General features: G+C 33.6%; 2 protein-coding genes across 5 annotated transcripts in view; both read right to left on the bottom strand.

The window, feature by feature from the left end:
- Positions 1–585, bottom strand: part of LOC102676374 (GATA zinc finger domain-containing protein 8-like) — a 3,270-nt gene extending 2,685 nt beyond the window's left edge. The window contains exon 1 of one of the 3 annotated variants that reach the window (XM_006615634.2): positions 460–585. The gene's annotated coding sequence lies outside the window, so the exon portion shown is untranslated. Of the gene's footprint in view, positions 1–160 lie in introns of all 3 variants that reach the window. The other 2 variants (XM_006615633.2, XM_006615635.2) reach the window with 2 other exon arrangements.
- Positions 586–5,435: 4,850 nt separating this feature from the next.
- LOC102675043 (slit homolog 1 protein) overlaps positions 5,436–16,058 on the bottom strand; it is a 117,594-nt gene continuing 106,971 nt past the window's right edge. The window contains exons 1-8 of one of the 2 annotated variants that reach the window (XM_006615625.2): positions 13,240–13,539; positions 9,822–10,531; positions 9,282–9,504; positions 8,872–9,011; positions 8,153–8,305; positions 6,291–6,471; positions 6,001–6,140; positions 5,436–5,779 (exon numbers count right to left, since the gene is read on the bottom strand). In XM_006615625.2, coding sequence (XP_006615688.1) covers positions 5,514–5,779; positions 6,001–6,140; positions 6,291–6,471; positions 8,153–8,305; positions 8,872–9,011; positions 9,282–9,504; positions 9,822–10,173 — 1,455 coding nt within the window. In that variant the 5' untranslated portion in view covers positions 10,174–10,531; positions 13,240–13,539 and the 3' untranslated portion in view covers positions 5,436–5,513. Of the gene's footprint in view, positions 5,780–6,000; positions 6,141–6,290; positions 6,472–8,152; positions 8,306–8,871; positions 9,012–9,281; positions 9,505–9,821; positions 10,532–13,239; positions 13,540–16,058 lie in introns of those variants that run through there. The other variant, XM_031510470.1, reaches the window with a different exon arrangement.

Here is a 16,058-nt window from a genome sequence, read left to right as displayed (position 1 = left end):
CTAATAAATAAATAAATAAATATTATTTTATTTTATTTTTAATTATATAATAATGAAAATGAAATATTTTACATATTTTAATAAAATTATAATAAAATAAAAAAATTATAAGATAAAACTATAATATTTTTGTATTAAATAATTAATCAAATTAATTTATCGTTTATTAAAATACACGATTATAAAAAAAATATATATATATTAATTCAAATTCACATTAATAACATTCAAAATAATAATATTTAATTGTTACACATAAAATAACCTTACTCTTATTTTACATATGAACAATATTGATGGAAAAGGCTTAATATTCAATGCATTTTTGCTATATTTCGCAAAGTTATTATTCTAAACATTTAATATAAAGTTGAAAATGTAATATCTATATTTTTTAAAAATTAAAAATTAAAACATTTTGTAGTTTGAAAAAAAATAGTGGAAAGTGACATCTCATACCTCACGTTTCGCCAAGAATAAGTATAGATAAAAAGAACGCGTAACAAGAAAAGAACAAAGATAGAATAAAAATATTGAAATCAGAGCCATCTTCATGGCCGCAGAGAAAACACATATAGAAAGGACAGAAAATTGATAGAAATAGATTAAAAATTGACCATTAGCGCCATCTTTTGGATATAATATCTCTTCAAAAATAAAATAAGTTTTAAAAACATTCAAGAGATGGTGCTGATTTTCAATTCTTATTCTATCTTATCCTTTTTGAAGAGATATCTTTAATATTTAAGAGATGGCGTTAATAGTTAATTTTTTAGCCTATCACTATCCTTTTCTTACTTTCTTTTCTTTATTTTCTGTCCTTTCTTTGTATGTTTCATTTGCGGCACTCTGAAGATGGCGTTGATTTCAATATTTTCTCATTATCTCTGTCCTTCTTCCTTTCTCACGGATAAGTTTTTTATAAAGAAAATGGAAGTAAAATTATATTTATATGCTTAGGTACTTTTTATTCGTTTTGAAAGTTTCACATATACACGTTAATTATTAACGACATAATAAACAATGACATATAGACATTAGAATCTGAGTAGATGCCCGTATCGCGGACTGGTTGCGAGAAAAAGATGTTTCATAATACATATCACGTAATCATTATCATTATAATGACCATATATATAAATATATATATATATATTATATATATATATACATATATATATATATATATGTAACAATATTTATAGACATATACAGACGAATTTCATGTGTATCTGTGTTTTATATAATATTTATATTTATATATTTATATTCATATTTATATTTATACGTTATAACACCGATATGTCAGTTTATTAGGCATAAATTTCCTGTGTGCGTGTGTACATGTATATGTATGTATTTCTTGTGATAAATGCACGCATATGTACCAATACTTGTTTCTCATTCCTATTTCAGACGATCTTTGTATGTTCCTTATACAGATTAATTATTTATATCTTAATCAAAAAAGAAATAACATATACAGTAATATATCCGTAGAATCTATTATACGTGTATCCTATGCTTGTAAAATTATATGCTTGCATGCTTGTGTAAACGTGTCTATGTTTGTATGTGTTATAATCAGCGTATGCAATAATTCTAAAGTGAGAAAAGTTCAAATAAGTCTAATAAGTAACGAAGCGGACAGTATGAGAGAGCACCGAGATATATTAAAGCGAAGATATCCACCGAAATACGGTAAAAACAAAGAGAGACAGAGATTTGGGAAATAGAGCATAGCTCGGTCTTTCAGGTGTAAAGAGGATTTTTTGACTTATTTATATTCTTTATATGTTTTACTTGTTCATTCATTTTTTTTTTTTTTTTTGGTTTTGTTAAATTAATGTCTTTTTTAATTTATGTTTAATATATGTGTATACGCATCTCTGTATGTATTATGTTAAAGAGAGATTATCAGAGTATTACGCGCTATAATATAATTGAAATAAATATGTGTATATATTTATATTATGTATAATATGGCTATGCCGTGAATGGCTCGTCGGCTGCGCTTGCAACGACTCGATCACTGTAAGACACTGTACAAAAATACCGCTTATAATAATTAGTAATAATAACAACGCAGCCGGCAAGACTAAAACTTACGGCCATCAGAGATATGTCTCGACATGGTTCTTTGGGTGCCTTCAACGCGAATATGCGCAAGTGACTAACCCATTTCATCGTTCTACGATCACCTAAAAAGGATATGTTTCACTACACTGAGTCAGGAGTCCCGGTGTTCTTTATCGCTAGTACTATATATCAATATAGAAATTAAGAATAAATTTATAATTATCATATGTTAAATTATCAATGTATCAAATTAATTATATCAAATTTTTTTTTAAATTTCTAAATAAATATACTATTATCGATAAATAAAATGAAATAGAAAGTTAAGAATGTATTTTTACAATTAATATCATAACAAATATGTTTGTATATTTTTCTACTTTTTCCCTTCGATTCAGTCTTTAATCTTGGGATCTAAACTCCTGTCTCACTGGATAAGTGCATCTATGCTAACGTTACTATTTTCTTTATTTCTGTATCTACTGATATTTTTTGTCAACTTATGATCGTTCACATTCTATTGTTCAAGCGAATGTTTTACTAGAAATTTAAATATAATAATTGATATTAATTTAATATTTGGAAAAAATTATTTTTGATATGCCTTCCGCGGATTCTAAGCTATATGTAGGGCCTGCAAAGAATTCCACTCGGCGTATCGTAAATCAAACTTAATATCTATTCGAATTAAATTTTTATTATCAAAGAAAATTTTTTAGAGGAAAATTAATATTGGATAAATATCAAATAAATGGTGCAATTAATTAATCCATAATCGAATGATTCGCTTGTAACAATAATATGTAAATAACATCTTGATATTTTCATATCGATGAAACTTCTTAGAAAAAACATCCAATGCGTATATGTATATATATAATATATAAGTATATAATATATCTTTGATGATCGTAATAATGTGTATATATGTAACATACATATATTATATATATATATTAACAAATAAATTCTCTTAAATCTCATACGTTTACGATATATATACGATCTTTAGAGATTATATCAATGAAGCCTTAACTATTTTTTTACAGGTAAAATTTTGGGCGTATAAATGATATGTGTGTGTTGTGTGATTTGGCACGAACCTTTTTTTCTTAATCGAAGGAGATAATTTTAATTTTCATATAAAAGAGTATCATGGTAAAAAAATAGCATTTATTGGAATTTATTGAATATTAATATTAAGAATTTTACTTAATTAAATAATAATAATAATCTATACAAAACAATTGATTAAAATTGTTAAAATGATTAAAATTATTCAGTAGAGCTATATATTTAAAAACAAAATTTTTAAAAACAAAAGTTTTCAAGATCTCCTTCGATTTTTATTAGAATAATGGTTCGCGTCACGACGTAACATTATTATTAACCTAATTTCGGTATGCAAGTATTACTCGTAATATTAATGCCTTAACATTATTACTCTTTTATTATTCTATATTAATTATCGAATAGTAAAACACAATTTACTTTCCTTGTGTGTAACGCTTTTACGATACTACGTTTTTGTGAACGTATTTTCAATATCTCACGCGATATAGTGTACGAAAGGTGTTCGATGGTGTTTTACTAAGTTTTCATCAACATACTTCTTGTAACCGAGTCTTAAAATTATACATATACTTCTATATCTGACAATATAATATTACAATGCAGGATTTGTCTTTATACTTTCTTCGTTTCGTAATAACAATCGAATTTCTCTTGTCCGTCGAAAAATATTACAGTTATCTTTGACACGCCAAGTTTCGAATTAACTTCGAACACGTTTCGCAACTCGAAGATAGAAGCATTACGTGTTCGCACGTCACAATCCGCGTGTTGCTTGGAGAAGGGGAACTTAAAAACATCTAGTTGAAATTAAAGATCGTGCGGCAAAAGCGTAACTGCGACGTACACTATCATTTTATCGTTTCATCTTGCGGCGTTGCTGAAAGGCGGTTGTAATTTTATGACGCGTGTATAAGTGTCGACGTTTAGAGTAGCAGTGGAGGATCACAAAACAGAAGCGACGAGCCATTTCAATGAATCGTGCTCTACCGGAATTGACAAGTGTCGGTTTCCTGTTGAGTATATTACGTTCTATCAGCAGTCGTTATTTCATTTCGACTGGCCGCTCCTTTGTGAACGAAGTTAAACATTTGAATGATCTCAAGATATCACCGCCAAAGACTACGAGTTGAAGAATTCGTTTGAATCGATCTATACGATATCCTGACCATTTTGATCGTTTCGATCGAATCGTTTCTTGATCGTAGTAATATTTCTGAAAATAAATATCAATAAATGGAATAAATATATCAAGATACAAAAAAAAAAGGGGAAATAATAACGATTAATAAATAAGATAAATTAATTTACAAAATATTGTATACCGGCCAAATTAGTTAATTGAATATCTCCGTAACTTTCAGCAACAATGAAAATTGAAGAGTGACGATCTATTTTTTATTAGATTATTACTAGACGAGACTGTGACGTACGAAGTGCAACATTAAGAAATGTCGATGACTTCGTCTCAATGATTCCAGGAACGGGTTGATATGTATAAGATGAATGTCCGTGGATCATAAAATGGCTAAACTACAGACATTCGAATTTTCTATCGAATTATACTACGCATCTCGCGTTCGCACGAGCTTTAACAGACATCCATAAAATACTTGGCAACGATCTTGATATGTATACGTTCGATGAAAAAGGCTTGTACATTTACTACTAGGGCCTTTTTTCACCCTGTTATCGTTCGAGTTTTTTTCCTTTCTCCCTTTTATTACACCGTTCGAGCGTGGTTTTCGATTTACATTAGAATCGAACGCTACGATCGAAATTTAATCGATCAGACGATCGAGATAATTATGGCCGCCATGATTCAATCGTATTATCCTTCAATTTTCGATCGAACGATATCGTGATCAATATGTCAAAATACTCGTCGATTGTTGATCGTTATGAATCACATGGTTATTTTCGTATTCCAAACAAAAAATTTCATGATGGTTCATAAATATTTTTCAAAAATGATCTGACGAATCATTTATCTTCCAACGAAAAAAAGATCGATTTACGTTGATTTTTGCAAGATACTTAATTCTTCTCACAATTTAATTTAACTTAATCGACGTTCTACGATCGATCAGTTTTCTCTTACTTATACTTCTATCAACATTGTCAAAGCTTAAAATCGCGAATAATGAAAAATAGATATCGATCGTTCAATCGTGTCACGTCTCCGCGACCGTGACACGATTGTTCGACGATAAAAACAAAGATAATGAATTCGAGGAACGCGGTTTCGAAAAACGGAAGGAAAAACGGCGTCGGTAAAGAATTTTCGCGCGAATCAGGGGGACACAGGTTCGCGTTTGAGGAAACTGAGGTGTCCGAGCGCATCACACGATCGGACATCGCAGTTAGAGTATAGCAACGGCGACGATCAGTAATCGTAACATCGTATCGGTGTAAACGTGACAGGTGCCCATCGACGAGGTTCTTCCAGCGTTCTTCCCGACGCAACCCATTCTCTCCAACGGTATATTCTGAACAGAATACTCTCGGTTCTCGCTGACCATGGTGCACACCGTGTGCTTCCTCGACATCCTCTCGTCATCCTTGTCGCGTAGATTTCCCAACCAAATGGAATACCATCGTAGCTCACAGTCGCAAACCAGAGGATTGTCTGTGGAAGAAAAAGATTGAGAAAAAAAAAAAAAAATAACTTTTCTTCCTTCCTACTCCTCATATTCCCTTCATAATTTCAAATTCATTGGCTCGAGATAAACCTATCTTATCGTGTTTCAACAATATACCTCTAGCCGAGGTATCGCGAAAAATTAAAAATTGATAAACTTTTCCACCGCACGCTATAGATAAATAGGAAACGAACTCCTTGACATTTACCCGTGATATCGATGTGTCGCAATGTATCCACGATATTTTCAGTCACCTCCTCCGGTATGTGCACGAGCTTGTTGTTTTGCAGATTCAACGTTTCCAACGAGTTCAAATTTTCGAAGACCACCGGTGGCAATATTTTGATCCTGGGAAACAGAAAGAAAGAAACGTCTCCTCTATGATGAAAAAATAAAAAGGAGAAAGAGAGAGAGAGAGAGAGAGAGAGAGAGAGAGAGAAATGAATAAAATAAAATTGTGGAGAAATATTCGTTAAATAGGAAATAATAGGGAATTACAAGTTCTTCTGGAGGTTGAGAAACGTAATGGAGTCCCCGTATCCGGTGAAAGCGTCCTCCGAGAGCGCGGTAATGTTATTGGCCTTTAAATCGAGGTGACGTAATCGATGCAGACGGCGTAACGCATCGCTCGGCACCGAGTGTAAATTATTATCGCCCAGTCGCAAATATTGCAGGTTCTCTGTAATGGAATTAAAATAAAATATGCATGAGCATTTCCATCGATGACATGGTGCATCGAGCACGTGTTTATAAATTAACCAGAATTAATTAGGATGATAATTAATCGCCGAGAGTAAGGCAACGTATGGATAAGCTCTTATATACCTAGTTTTTTAGAGTTTTGTTTAAATTAATCGCGCCTTAAAATTATTCATTCTTTGGAAAAATTGTTCAATTGCTCAATGGAAATTTTGCGATTCGTCTTTGCGAATAATCTTTTTCCTCGAGAAAGGATCGGTTGCTGCGAAAGGGAAGGGGAAGAGGAGGGGATATTCAGGATAATCGCGAAAAAAGTAATTTAGAGCAAATAATACCTATTAAAGAAGGATTACGTGGAAACCCATAAATATGCAAATATTTGTACCGTGAACGGTATGCAACGCGTAAAAATGGTTTTTCTAACGATTTTTTGTTGTTTACAACAAAGTATGACTCGCTTGAATTGGTGTTGCCATCGATCGATTATCGGAAAAGTTTATTTTTCGAATACATCTTGTTCCTTTATCTTCGTCAATCTCGATAATCAACGTTTTTAAAATGGATATCAAGAGGGATATTTTATAATGCAAAGGAAATGTAATTTCCATTAATTATAAATCGCGCTATTTTTTTTTAAAAGATTACAAAAATCGTATACGATCGCTTTGCAGGAATCGCCGTTGCAACTCAACGTTGGTCGAACATGCAAATTTCAAGTTTTTCCCCGGGTTCTATTCTAGAATTGTAACGAATCGAATCGGGTCGAAAACTCGTTTGTAGTCCAAACGAACGGACTTCGTTGAACATTAGCAAACAGAATTTTATCCGAGTGGCAATTTTTCAAAAATTTTCGAATTATTATTATTTTTTTTTTAACCACCGTGTTCGCAAAAAGCAACTACTCTTTGCACCAATTTTTATTTATTCGCGAATGTATTTTAAAATTTTCATCCATTCATCGACGAATTATCAAGTGTTAAACGAACCAATTACTATTCCAAATTTACATTACAAATTTTTATTCTGGTTATATCTCCAGCAGAGAAATTTTTAAAATTAAAAAACATAAAAATATCCTTTGTAGGATACGAAGAAACGTTAAGTTTATGACATAAAAAAAGAGATAATACTTTCATTAATAATATTAATAAATTATAAGAATTAAAATATTCTAATAATTTATTATAGAAATATTTCACTTCCATTCTCCCTACCCTTCTTCCTTTTTTCCTTCTTCTTTATTACAAAATAGAAAAAAAAAAGTTCAAAAAATTCTACAAATCATTCACCTTCCTCCCCTACCATTTAACGTTTCTCTATATACAAAGTATAAAGTACTCGACACTGTAATTTGATTTAATTTCATTTCGCGTAATTATCCCCGAGTCGGACAAACCGATTAACCAGTTACAAAACCGTAAACTGTCTCTAATAATTTGGATCATTGTTAGGGGTGTTTAGTCGCGTCGCGAGTTTGAAACGCGAAACTGGAGGGATAGACGGATTTCTCGTCGTAAACGTTTAATGGAAAATCAGTGGGATTAATGGACGTTACACAGGGAGGGACGTTGAACCGAACGGCAGAAATAATAATAACGTTTCAAATTGCATACCGTGGCCGTTGGTCAAAGGAATCGCGTGGAAATGGTGATTAAGCTTACCCTCGAGACCGATGAACGCATTCGGATCCACGTGGGTAATTTGATTCCCGTCCAGTTCCAAAGAGTTTAATTGCGTCATGTGGGAGAAGACACGGGTGGGTACCTCGCGGAGCCGATTGTGCGCCAATCCTAACGAGTCCAGGCTTTCCAGGCCTGAAAAAAAAAAAAAGAAAAAGAACACGGGAAAGAAAGGGAATAGTTTAGCAGGCTCGTCGATATGTTTCTACGATACACACAAGGATTATATAACGTTTCTCTGTATCAATTTCGATGCGTAGCCGTAAGTCAATTTATACGTTTCGTTTCAGAGGATTTTTATCGGTATGCAACGTAATAGATTTTCGCGTTCGTGAACGGATGATGGGATTATCGCACGAGCCGATTCCGAAGTGGAAGAATATCGAGCTTGCTCGATCGATCAAATTTTACGCGAAATTAATTTTTCATCCATTTTCATTCCGAGACGATGAAAAATGGGATTAACTATTATATTTTATTCGTGTCACGCGGATTTGTAATATAATACGATAAATAGAACAAATATTTATACGAATTTGGTTTTCAGAAATAATTTATCTAAATATAATTTATCTAACGAGAATCGTTTATTATATTCGAGAGAGATGATCAAGCGAGGATGATATTTCGAATAGTAATAATGCGCGAGAAGGAATCTCGGATGAGGATTGTGCGGGGAGCGGAAATGAAAGTAGACGTACCTTCAAAATCACCTTCCTGAATGGAAGCGATCCTATTCTCTTGCATCTCCAACTTTTTCAACATATTCAGAGTGCGGAGCGCTTGCGTCGGCACTTTGGTCAACTCGTTTCCTCCCAGATTCAATCTCCTCAGCTTTCGACTATAATTTCCATCATAGTTTTTTCTTTTTCTTTTATTTGCAATTTGTTCGCTAGCTTGTTTAACATTCAACGAGATTAATAGATAGATATTATTATTTAATCGTTAATTAACTAATCTTTCTCTCATCGATCTGTGGATTCAAAATTCGCGATATACGTATACATATAAGTATAAATTATACTTAATATTTATCTCTAGTGCGGGGAGAAAATTGAAAGAGTAGAAAATAAAAGGATTGTTAAGCAGAAGAGAAAATTGAGAAATTTACTCGTGCAATCCTGTGAAGGCGTCCTCTTCTATGATGGAGATCTCGTTCTCGTAGAGGGAAAGAATCTCGAGTGTGTCCAATCCATCGAAAGCATTTTTATGGATGGCCTTGATCTTGTTGCGGTTCAAATTCAAGATAAGTAGATGGTGAAGCTCCTTCAACGCGCTAGACGGGATCGAGGCCAAAGCGTTTTGCGAGAGGTCTAATTGCGTCAGCCCACTTCCTACCAAATTAAATTTAACAAACATGTTAAAAATTAATCCTCCATTAAAATTCCTAATTCTTTATTCTTCCTCAACTCTTGATTCCTTCCTTTTCACGATCGTAATTAACTTTTCATTATTTTCCATAACACTGAACGCGTCATGAGCAATGGATCTTTCAATTTTTCCTTTCCAAACAAATCAAAAGATTTCACGCGAATCGCACTTTCGTTGGCAATCAAATGGAATATCAAGATCGATATAATGCAAAAATTATAATCGACCAATTTGGGGGAAGGGAATTACGAGATACTCTGAAAAAACGATATTTTCTCACCGACGGAACTCAAGGACGATTCCTCGAGCTTCGCCAGGCTGCTGTTGTGGATGGTCAAATGGCGGATGTCGAGGCCGAGGAACACGTAAGGCTGCAATTTGGGCAGATTGTTGTGCCTGAGCCTGAGATAGAAGATGACAGTGTTGGTCCTTCCTTTGAGAGAGGTCATCACATTGGAGATGTGCGATAGATCCGTGTACTCGCATATGATGTCCAATCCGGATTTCTTCAGGGTGCAGGAACAGGGCGAGATTTCGGTGTGAGATGGGCATAGTTGCGATGTTTGTGCAACGCCCATACCCGTTATTACACTCACTGTCCAAATAAGCGTCCATAATCCGATCTCCTTCATTTTTCCTCTCTTTCTCTTTCTATCCGCTCTTCTCTTCCCTTCTTTAAATTTCTCCAAATTTTTCGTCTTTTATTCTTCTTCCTGAAGATACTTGTTACTTGCCCCGTTCTTCCGTTCTTTTTTCCCTTCTTTCTTTCTTCTGTCGTTAGATTTGACTTCTCGTTCGAAAGGAAAGATTTTTCGTTCGATTTCTTCTTCTTCTTCTTCTTCTTCTTCTTCTTCGGTTCCTTCTCGCTCGATCCGCTCTTTCTTTCCTGTTGCTTCGCCCTCTCCGTTCCTGTACCTGCAGCCTGCTACTTAGCCTCTGCTCTTCTCATATCCATTGTTCGCTCTTCCGCGGTGCACCGGTACACCGAGTCTGGAAAAATATCGGTTTATTTCTTTTATTTTCTTCCCTTCTTATTATTATCTTTTTATTTACATTGGGTTCAATTAAATTTATGCGTTCGTGTATAGGTACATCGATTCTATTCTTTGAAGAGATCGTTAGTTTTAAAGCTATAGGAGGGTAATTTTTAATTTTTCAATTAAATGGAATTAACTTTGATTTTTCTCGTTAAATATTTCATGGATTAAATATGGGGGAGAGGAAGAGAGAAAGAGAGGGAGGGAGAGTCAGAATCGTTTTATATTTTAAATATTATTATATCGAATTCGAATTAACTTTTTTCGTCGACCGATTGTTCGAATAGATTTTATAGGAGGACACTGGATCGATCGTTTACTTTAGGTAGCAAATACCGGGTGAAATATCATTCTCGGTTTTCCAATTAAACACGATCGTGAAACGCGGTACTCTTTACAATTACGAGTGGCCGTAATTAACTCGGCAGGAAATTTCATAATTAGCTATGATCTCTCTGTTCAGAGATATCACAAGCATCTGTAGAAAACAAGTCGATTTACGAATCACGAAAGCAACAACATTATTTCACGCTTTGATTATCTCATTTTACGATTGCAAAAATATTTATATTTTTATCAACCTGTTATAAAAAATTTGTTATTCATGCATTCGAAGAAAAATCGAGATATATTTGTATAATGTAGATCTTTGAGAACAGATTAATGCAGATAGGAAAAATATTGCTTCGTATTTTGCATAAAAGAAAAACAAAAAAAAATTACTAATCTCGATAACTTTTAATAAATAATTTTAATTATTACAATCTTTGCTTCGATGATTAAGTTAAGATGTTTTTCGAATTGCTCGAAGATCCTTCTCAATCGCGAACGAATTTACAACTTTTCCCTTATATTTTATTTCATATTCGAAGAATTTATTCCATTGAGTCAGAGTTTTTTTTTTTTTTTCCTCAAAGATAAAACTCGGCCAGTTTCGTTGAGTTTGGATCAACACCGAGTCGTTAAGATCGCGAGAATAGAATTGAAATTGTTGATTCGTTTCACGTATTATTCCGTGTAAAATTTATTTAACAAGTGTCACACTCTTGAATAATAATTTATTTTCGTCGAGACGACGTTTCGATAAACAAGCATTGTTCTAATTGATCCAATTGTTCCAATTGATCAGTGAACGGTGTGCGAATTGTGTGCAATCGTGGAAAAATGTGTATTGACTGTGAAAACGAGCGATATCGGTCGAGACGATTGATATTGGTGCCGATGTAATGTTTCGAACAAATGACGAACGAGTTTCGATGAACGATAAATTAACACAGGAAGAAATTGTGTCTTTCATTATTTATTAAACGAGATTTCTTTCCTTGTCATTTCACTTCTATTTCATTCGTACCATACATTTTCCTTCTTTTCCCTCTAAATATCGTTTTTCTTTATAACAACGATTATCGTTGCCATAAAATATTAATTCCAATTTTCCATTTATCCCAGGAGTTCACCTTCGCTTCGACATTTGTTTTTCGCGCCACGTTTTTTCCCATACGAATTTCTGCTATGTCGATTCAACAGTTTTGGAGTTTTTTTACACGGTGAAGTACGCTCGAGAGAAGTTTCTATGAGCCGCGCGTAAAACGATATTTTTGATAAAAAAAAAATAAAAAAACAAAACGAAAATACTATCGAATGTGTTTTTTTTTTTTTCGTTTTTATACAAAAATGTGTTTATTTACTTTTTATAATTTGATTCGTGCGTCGTAACTTGGCTGGAAGAATTCGAAGGAAAAGTTTCCAAAAATATATGTCCCTGGACGTGCTCCCGACACCCAAGTGTGCTATCGTTTTCATCCCCTGCTCTTTTTACTGCCATCTTGTATTTTTTTTTTTTTTCCTCTCTTCCACGTATAACTTCGACAGAGCTTAGGGCGACGTTACAGTAAATCGAAGTAAAAGTTTCTTTGTCGAGGCATAAAAAGAATGCGAGCGAAAAGAATTATAGGAGAATTAATAGCGTACGCGAAAAAAAAATATTTCGTCACAAAGTTTCCCTCATAAAGTTCACCATTCATCCTTTTTGATATTTTATTTTAAGACATTACAGATTTTTTACGTATTTATTTTACGCAGTTGAACACAATCGAATTAAAAATTCGTTTACGAGAAGAGAGAATTTTTTTGTTCTTTTTTTGTTTTTTTTAATAAAATAGATTCTTTTAATTTTCCGTAATGTAAAAAGTATTGTTCGTTAGTGTAACGTTTAGCGTAACACAACGTTGTTTCAAACGCAAACAAGGTTTCTCGATGGAATAGAGAATTCGCTAAAAACTTTTTTTCTAGCAAAAAGTTGTTGCTAATTGTTTAATAAATGAGGAATATTTTTAACAAACGGAAATTCCTTTGTGAAAACGGAGAAAATTTGTTAAACAAAGAAGCCATTATTTGAAACGAGATACTTTTTTTTTTTTTTTTTAAACAAAACAAGAAACTTTCCCCGTGGGGATACAAAACTCTGTTTATTACAATAAAGAGAATCTATTCAACGAATAAATTTTTAATAAGATTTTCTCGACAACTTTTTTAACATAAAAGAAAAGAAAAAAAAAAAGAAAATCATTTCTAAGTTAAAAATCACTCGTAAAAATATACTCGTGGAACGAGATAATAAAATAATAATTTTTTTCATAAAAAATAAAAAGAACCACGTACCGATCCATGTAGATCCTTTGGCGGTTTCCTCTGTCACTCGCGAGATACTCGTTACGAAACTGCGAGGCGGAACAACGACGTGCACTCGCGTGATCACTGGTCATCGCTTATTGATGTCACTGCGTATCAAGAAACTTAGCCGTTCGCTCGATTAATCAACGACACTGAGATTATCAGTGGGGTACACAGGAGGGAGCATAACGACACACTTTTCTTGCATCCACCGTGCAACTGTGTCAACGATACGTAATCACTCTTCAAAATACATCTTTTTCTTTTTTTACTCGGATATATCAAACGTTTCGATTAAACTTTTTCTCTCTTCAATCCTAGGCACACCAATTTTCACGTAAACCAAGCAATGTTACAATTTTCTTTGCAAATTATTCCTTTCTTGTCCTTTTTCACCACGTATAATTATAATACGACTATTTCATTCGAGTTAAACCAAAAGTCGGCAATTAATTACAGAACCGTATCAGTTTCTTTTCTATCCGATATTCCACTCACGGATACCTTAATCGAGCGATCGTCCATCGCCAATTCGCGAGAGGAGCCAGCACAGATCGAAGCGAGTTCGAGCTTCTTCGAAATAAGATCCGCTGGAAATCGTTTAAATCCTTCGATCCTTCGAATTATCCCCCTAAAAGGGATTCTCAAACGTGTAGACACCTTGGAAGGACATCCTCCGTATAACAACGCCTCCTTCGATTTTTTCCAATTATTTTTTCCATCTCCTTTTGTTCTAATTTTTTCTTAATTTTTCCTAATCCCCCCCTCGACAAAAACGTCTTATATATCCCTTCTCCCCGAACAAGTTCTCGTTGCACGAATTTTTGACGAGGAAACGGCAACGCGTTGGCAAACGAGGCGAGGAACGAAAACGAGTGACGTGCTCGGTACCAGGAGGCGGAGATCTGACCCGGGTGTCCGTTGGCATCATCATTGGCCGGTTAATGGGCAGCTTCCGTCCAGGGGATTATGGGATATACACACGGCAACGTGGTGTGTACACCACACGTCATAAGAGCGATACTCTTGGGCGTGGATGGCCAGTCACGCGGTTTGTTCGTGCACTGCGTATTTGCACCGATCAACCCGGCCAAGGAACGCCGTTTTTGTGTCGTCATTTCGTCCCATCCATCGTTTCGCCAATTTTCCTTCCACGCGTTCGTTCCTCGGATTCGTCGGGGACGGGTTTCGTACGTAGTCAAATCGTGGACGTGGCGATCGAGAGGATCTGTTATTTTTAGAAAGAGTTAAATTCTATTTTTTTTTTTTTTTTTATTTCTTACGGAGGAAAAAATCGAATTCCTTCGCGAGGTTGCATATACATTTAAAAGTATTTAAAATGTTTAATAAATACGCAAGTGTAGAGTTTTTAGAGAGAGAATTAAAAAGAGAAATTTCTTCTTTTTCCATCACGAATTCCATCAAGATTATTTAATATTTGGTATCTAGTTTGTGAAATTAGAGTTTTTTTTTTTTTCGTAGGATAAACGGCAATTAAAAGTTGAAAGTGGGTTCTATGTTCGCAGGTTGATTTATATAACTCTTTTATATAACTCTCGAACGAATATTCGTGCGAGTTTCGAAAGTAAAATTGTTTCGTTTCTTTCTCATTATTTCCCTTCTTGGAATTGAAATCTTTCCCTCGATCTGCACCGATTGCGGACGATTTTATCAGAGACTAAAAACCGAAGTGAATTTCAAACGATTCGGAATTACAGGGTTTATTATTAAATTCCATCCAGCCATGGAAAGGCGATCGATCATCCCATTACGTTACATTTTTAAAACAATTTTCGACTTCTTCACTGGTGGAAAAGTAGCATTCGATCGTTTGAATTTTTGTTAAATTGATTAAAAGAAAAAAAAAAACATATTTCACGGTTATTAAATATTATTTAGGATCATCTTTTCGTTCGTCACACGCCAACATTCGATTTAAACGAGATTGTTATCTCCGCGCTATAAATTCGTATTAAACAAATTCGTACGGGAATAATTTAAATCTGACGCGAGATTTAAAATTTGCTGCGAGTAATCCGATGTTTTTACAACGTGTGTGCGTGTATGTATGTGTGTCGGACGCGATATCTGCTTATGTTATTAAACAAATCTCCATGATCGAGTTTTTGTTACTTCTTTTCGAATACTGTTTCCATTATTCTTCTATTTTTTTTCTTTTTCATTATAAAATAGACGGATGAAAAAGAAGAAAAAAAAAAAAAAAAAGACGCGGAATATAAAACGGGATAATAAAGAATTTCGAAGAGGATACGATTTAAAATTTGGATGAACGTTGAAAGCTTTTCATTCCGTTGCGATATTAAGATACGTTGTAATATTTACACGTGGGACAGGATTTCAACAAAGGCGACGTATTATTGAATTGTACTACCTGTCTACTCGGTTACAATACAAAATTTTCATAAATTACATTTCATTAATAAATTACGATTAATTATATTCGAGCCGTAATCCGTGATACAAAATATCGAATCGTGTAATATTGAATTGTACTATTAAGTTGGAATGTCGAGGTTTAATAACGAATTGGCAATATTAATTAACGATAACGTATACGATGATATCGATACGAATTTCAAACGTTTCGGGAAAAAAATCGAAATGCATTTATCATCTCATAAAATTTTTCAATTTTCCTTTCTTCTTTTTCCTTTTTTCCTTTTTTCTTTTCTTTTCTTTTTTTTTTTTTTTTCCTACGAATTCAATGCCTTCGTTACGACCGCAAAAATAAAATATACATTTCCACGTAAATTACTCCTCCACGAGACTTCATTTTTTAATTAATT

This window comes from Apis dorsata, unplaced genomic scaffold (genome assembly GCF_000469605.1).
Source record: "Apis dorsata unplaced genomic scaffold, Apis dorsata 1.3 scaffold_227, whole genome shotgun sequence".
NCBI lineage: Eukaryota > Metazoa > Arthropoda > Insecta > Hymenoptera > Apidae > Apis > Apis dorsata.
Note: the sequence above shows the minus strand (reverse complement) of the source record. Positions and strands in the feature narration are given on the sequence as shown.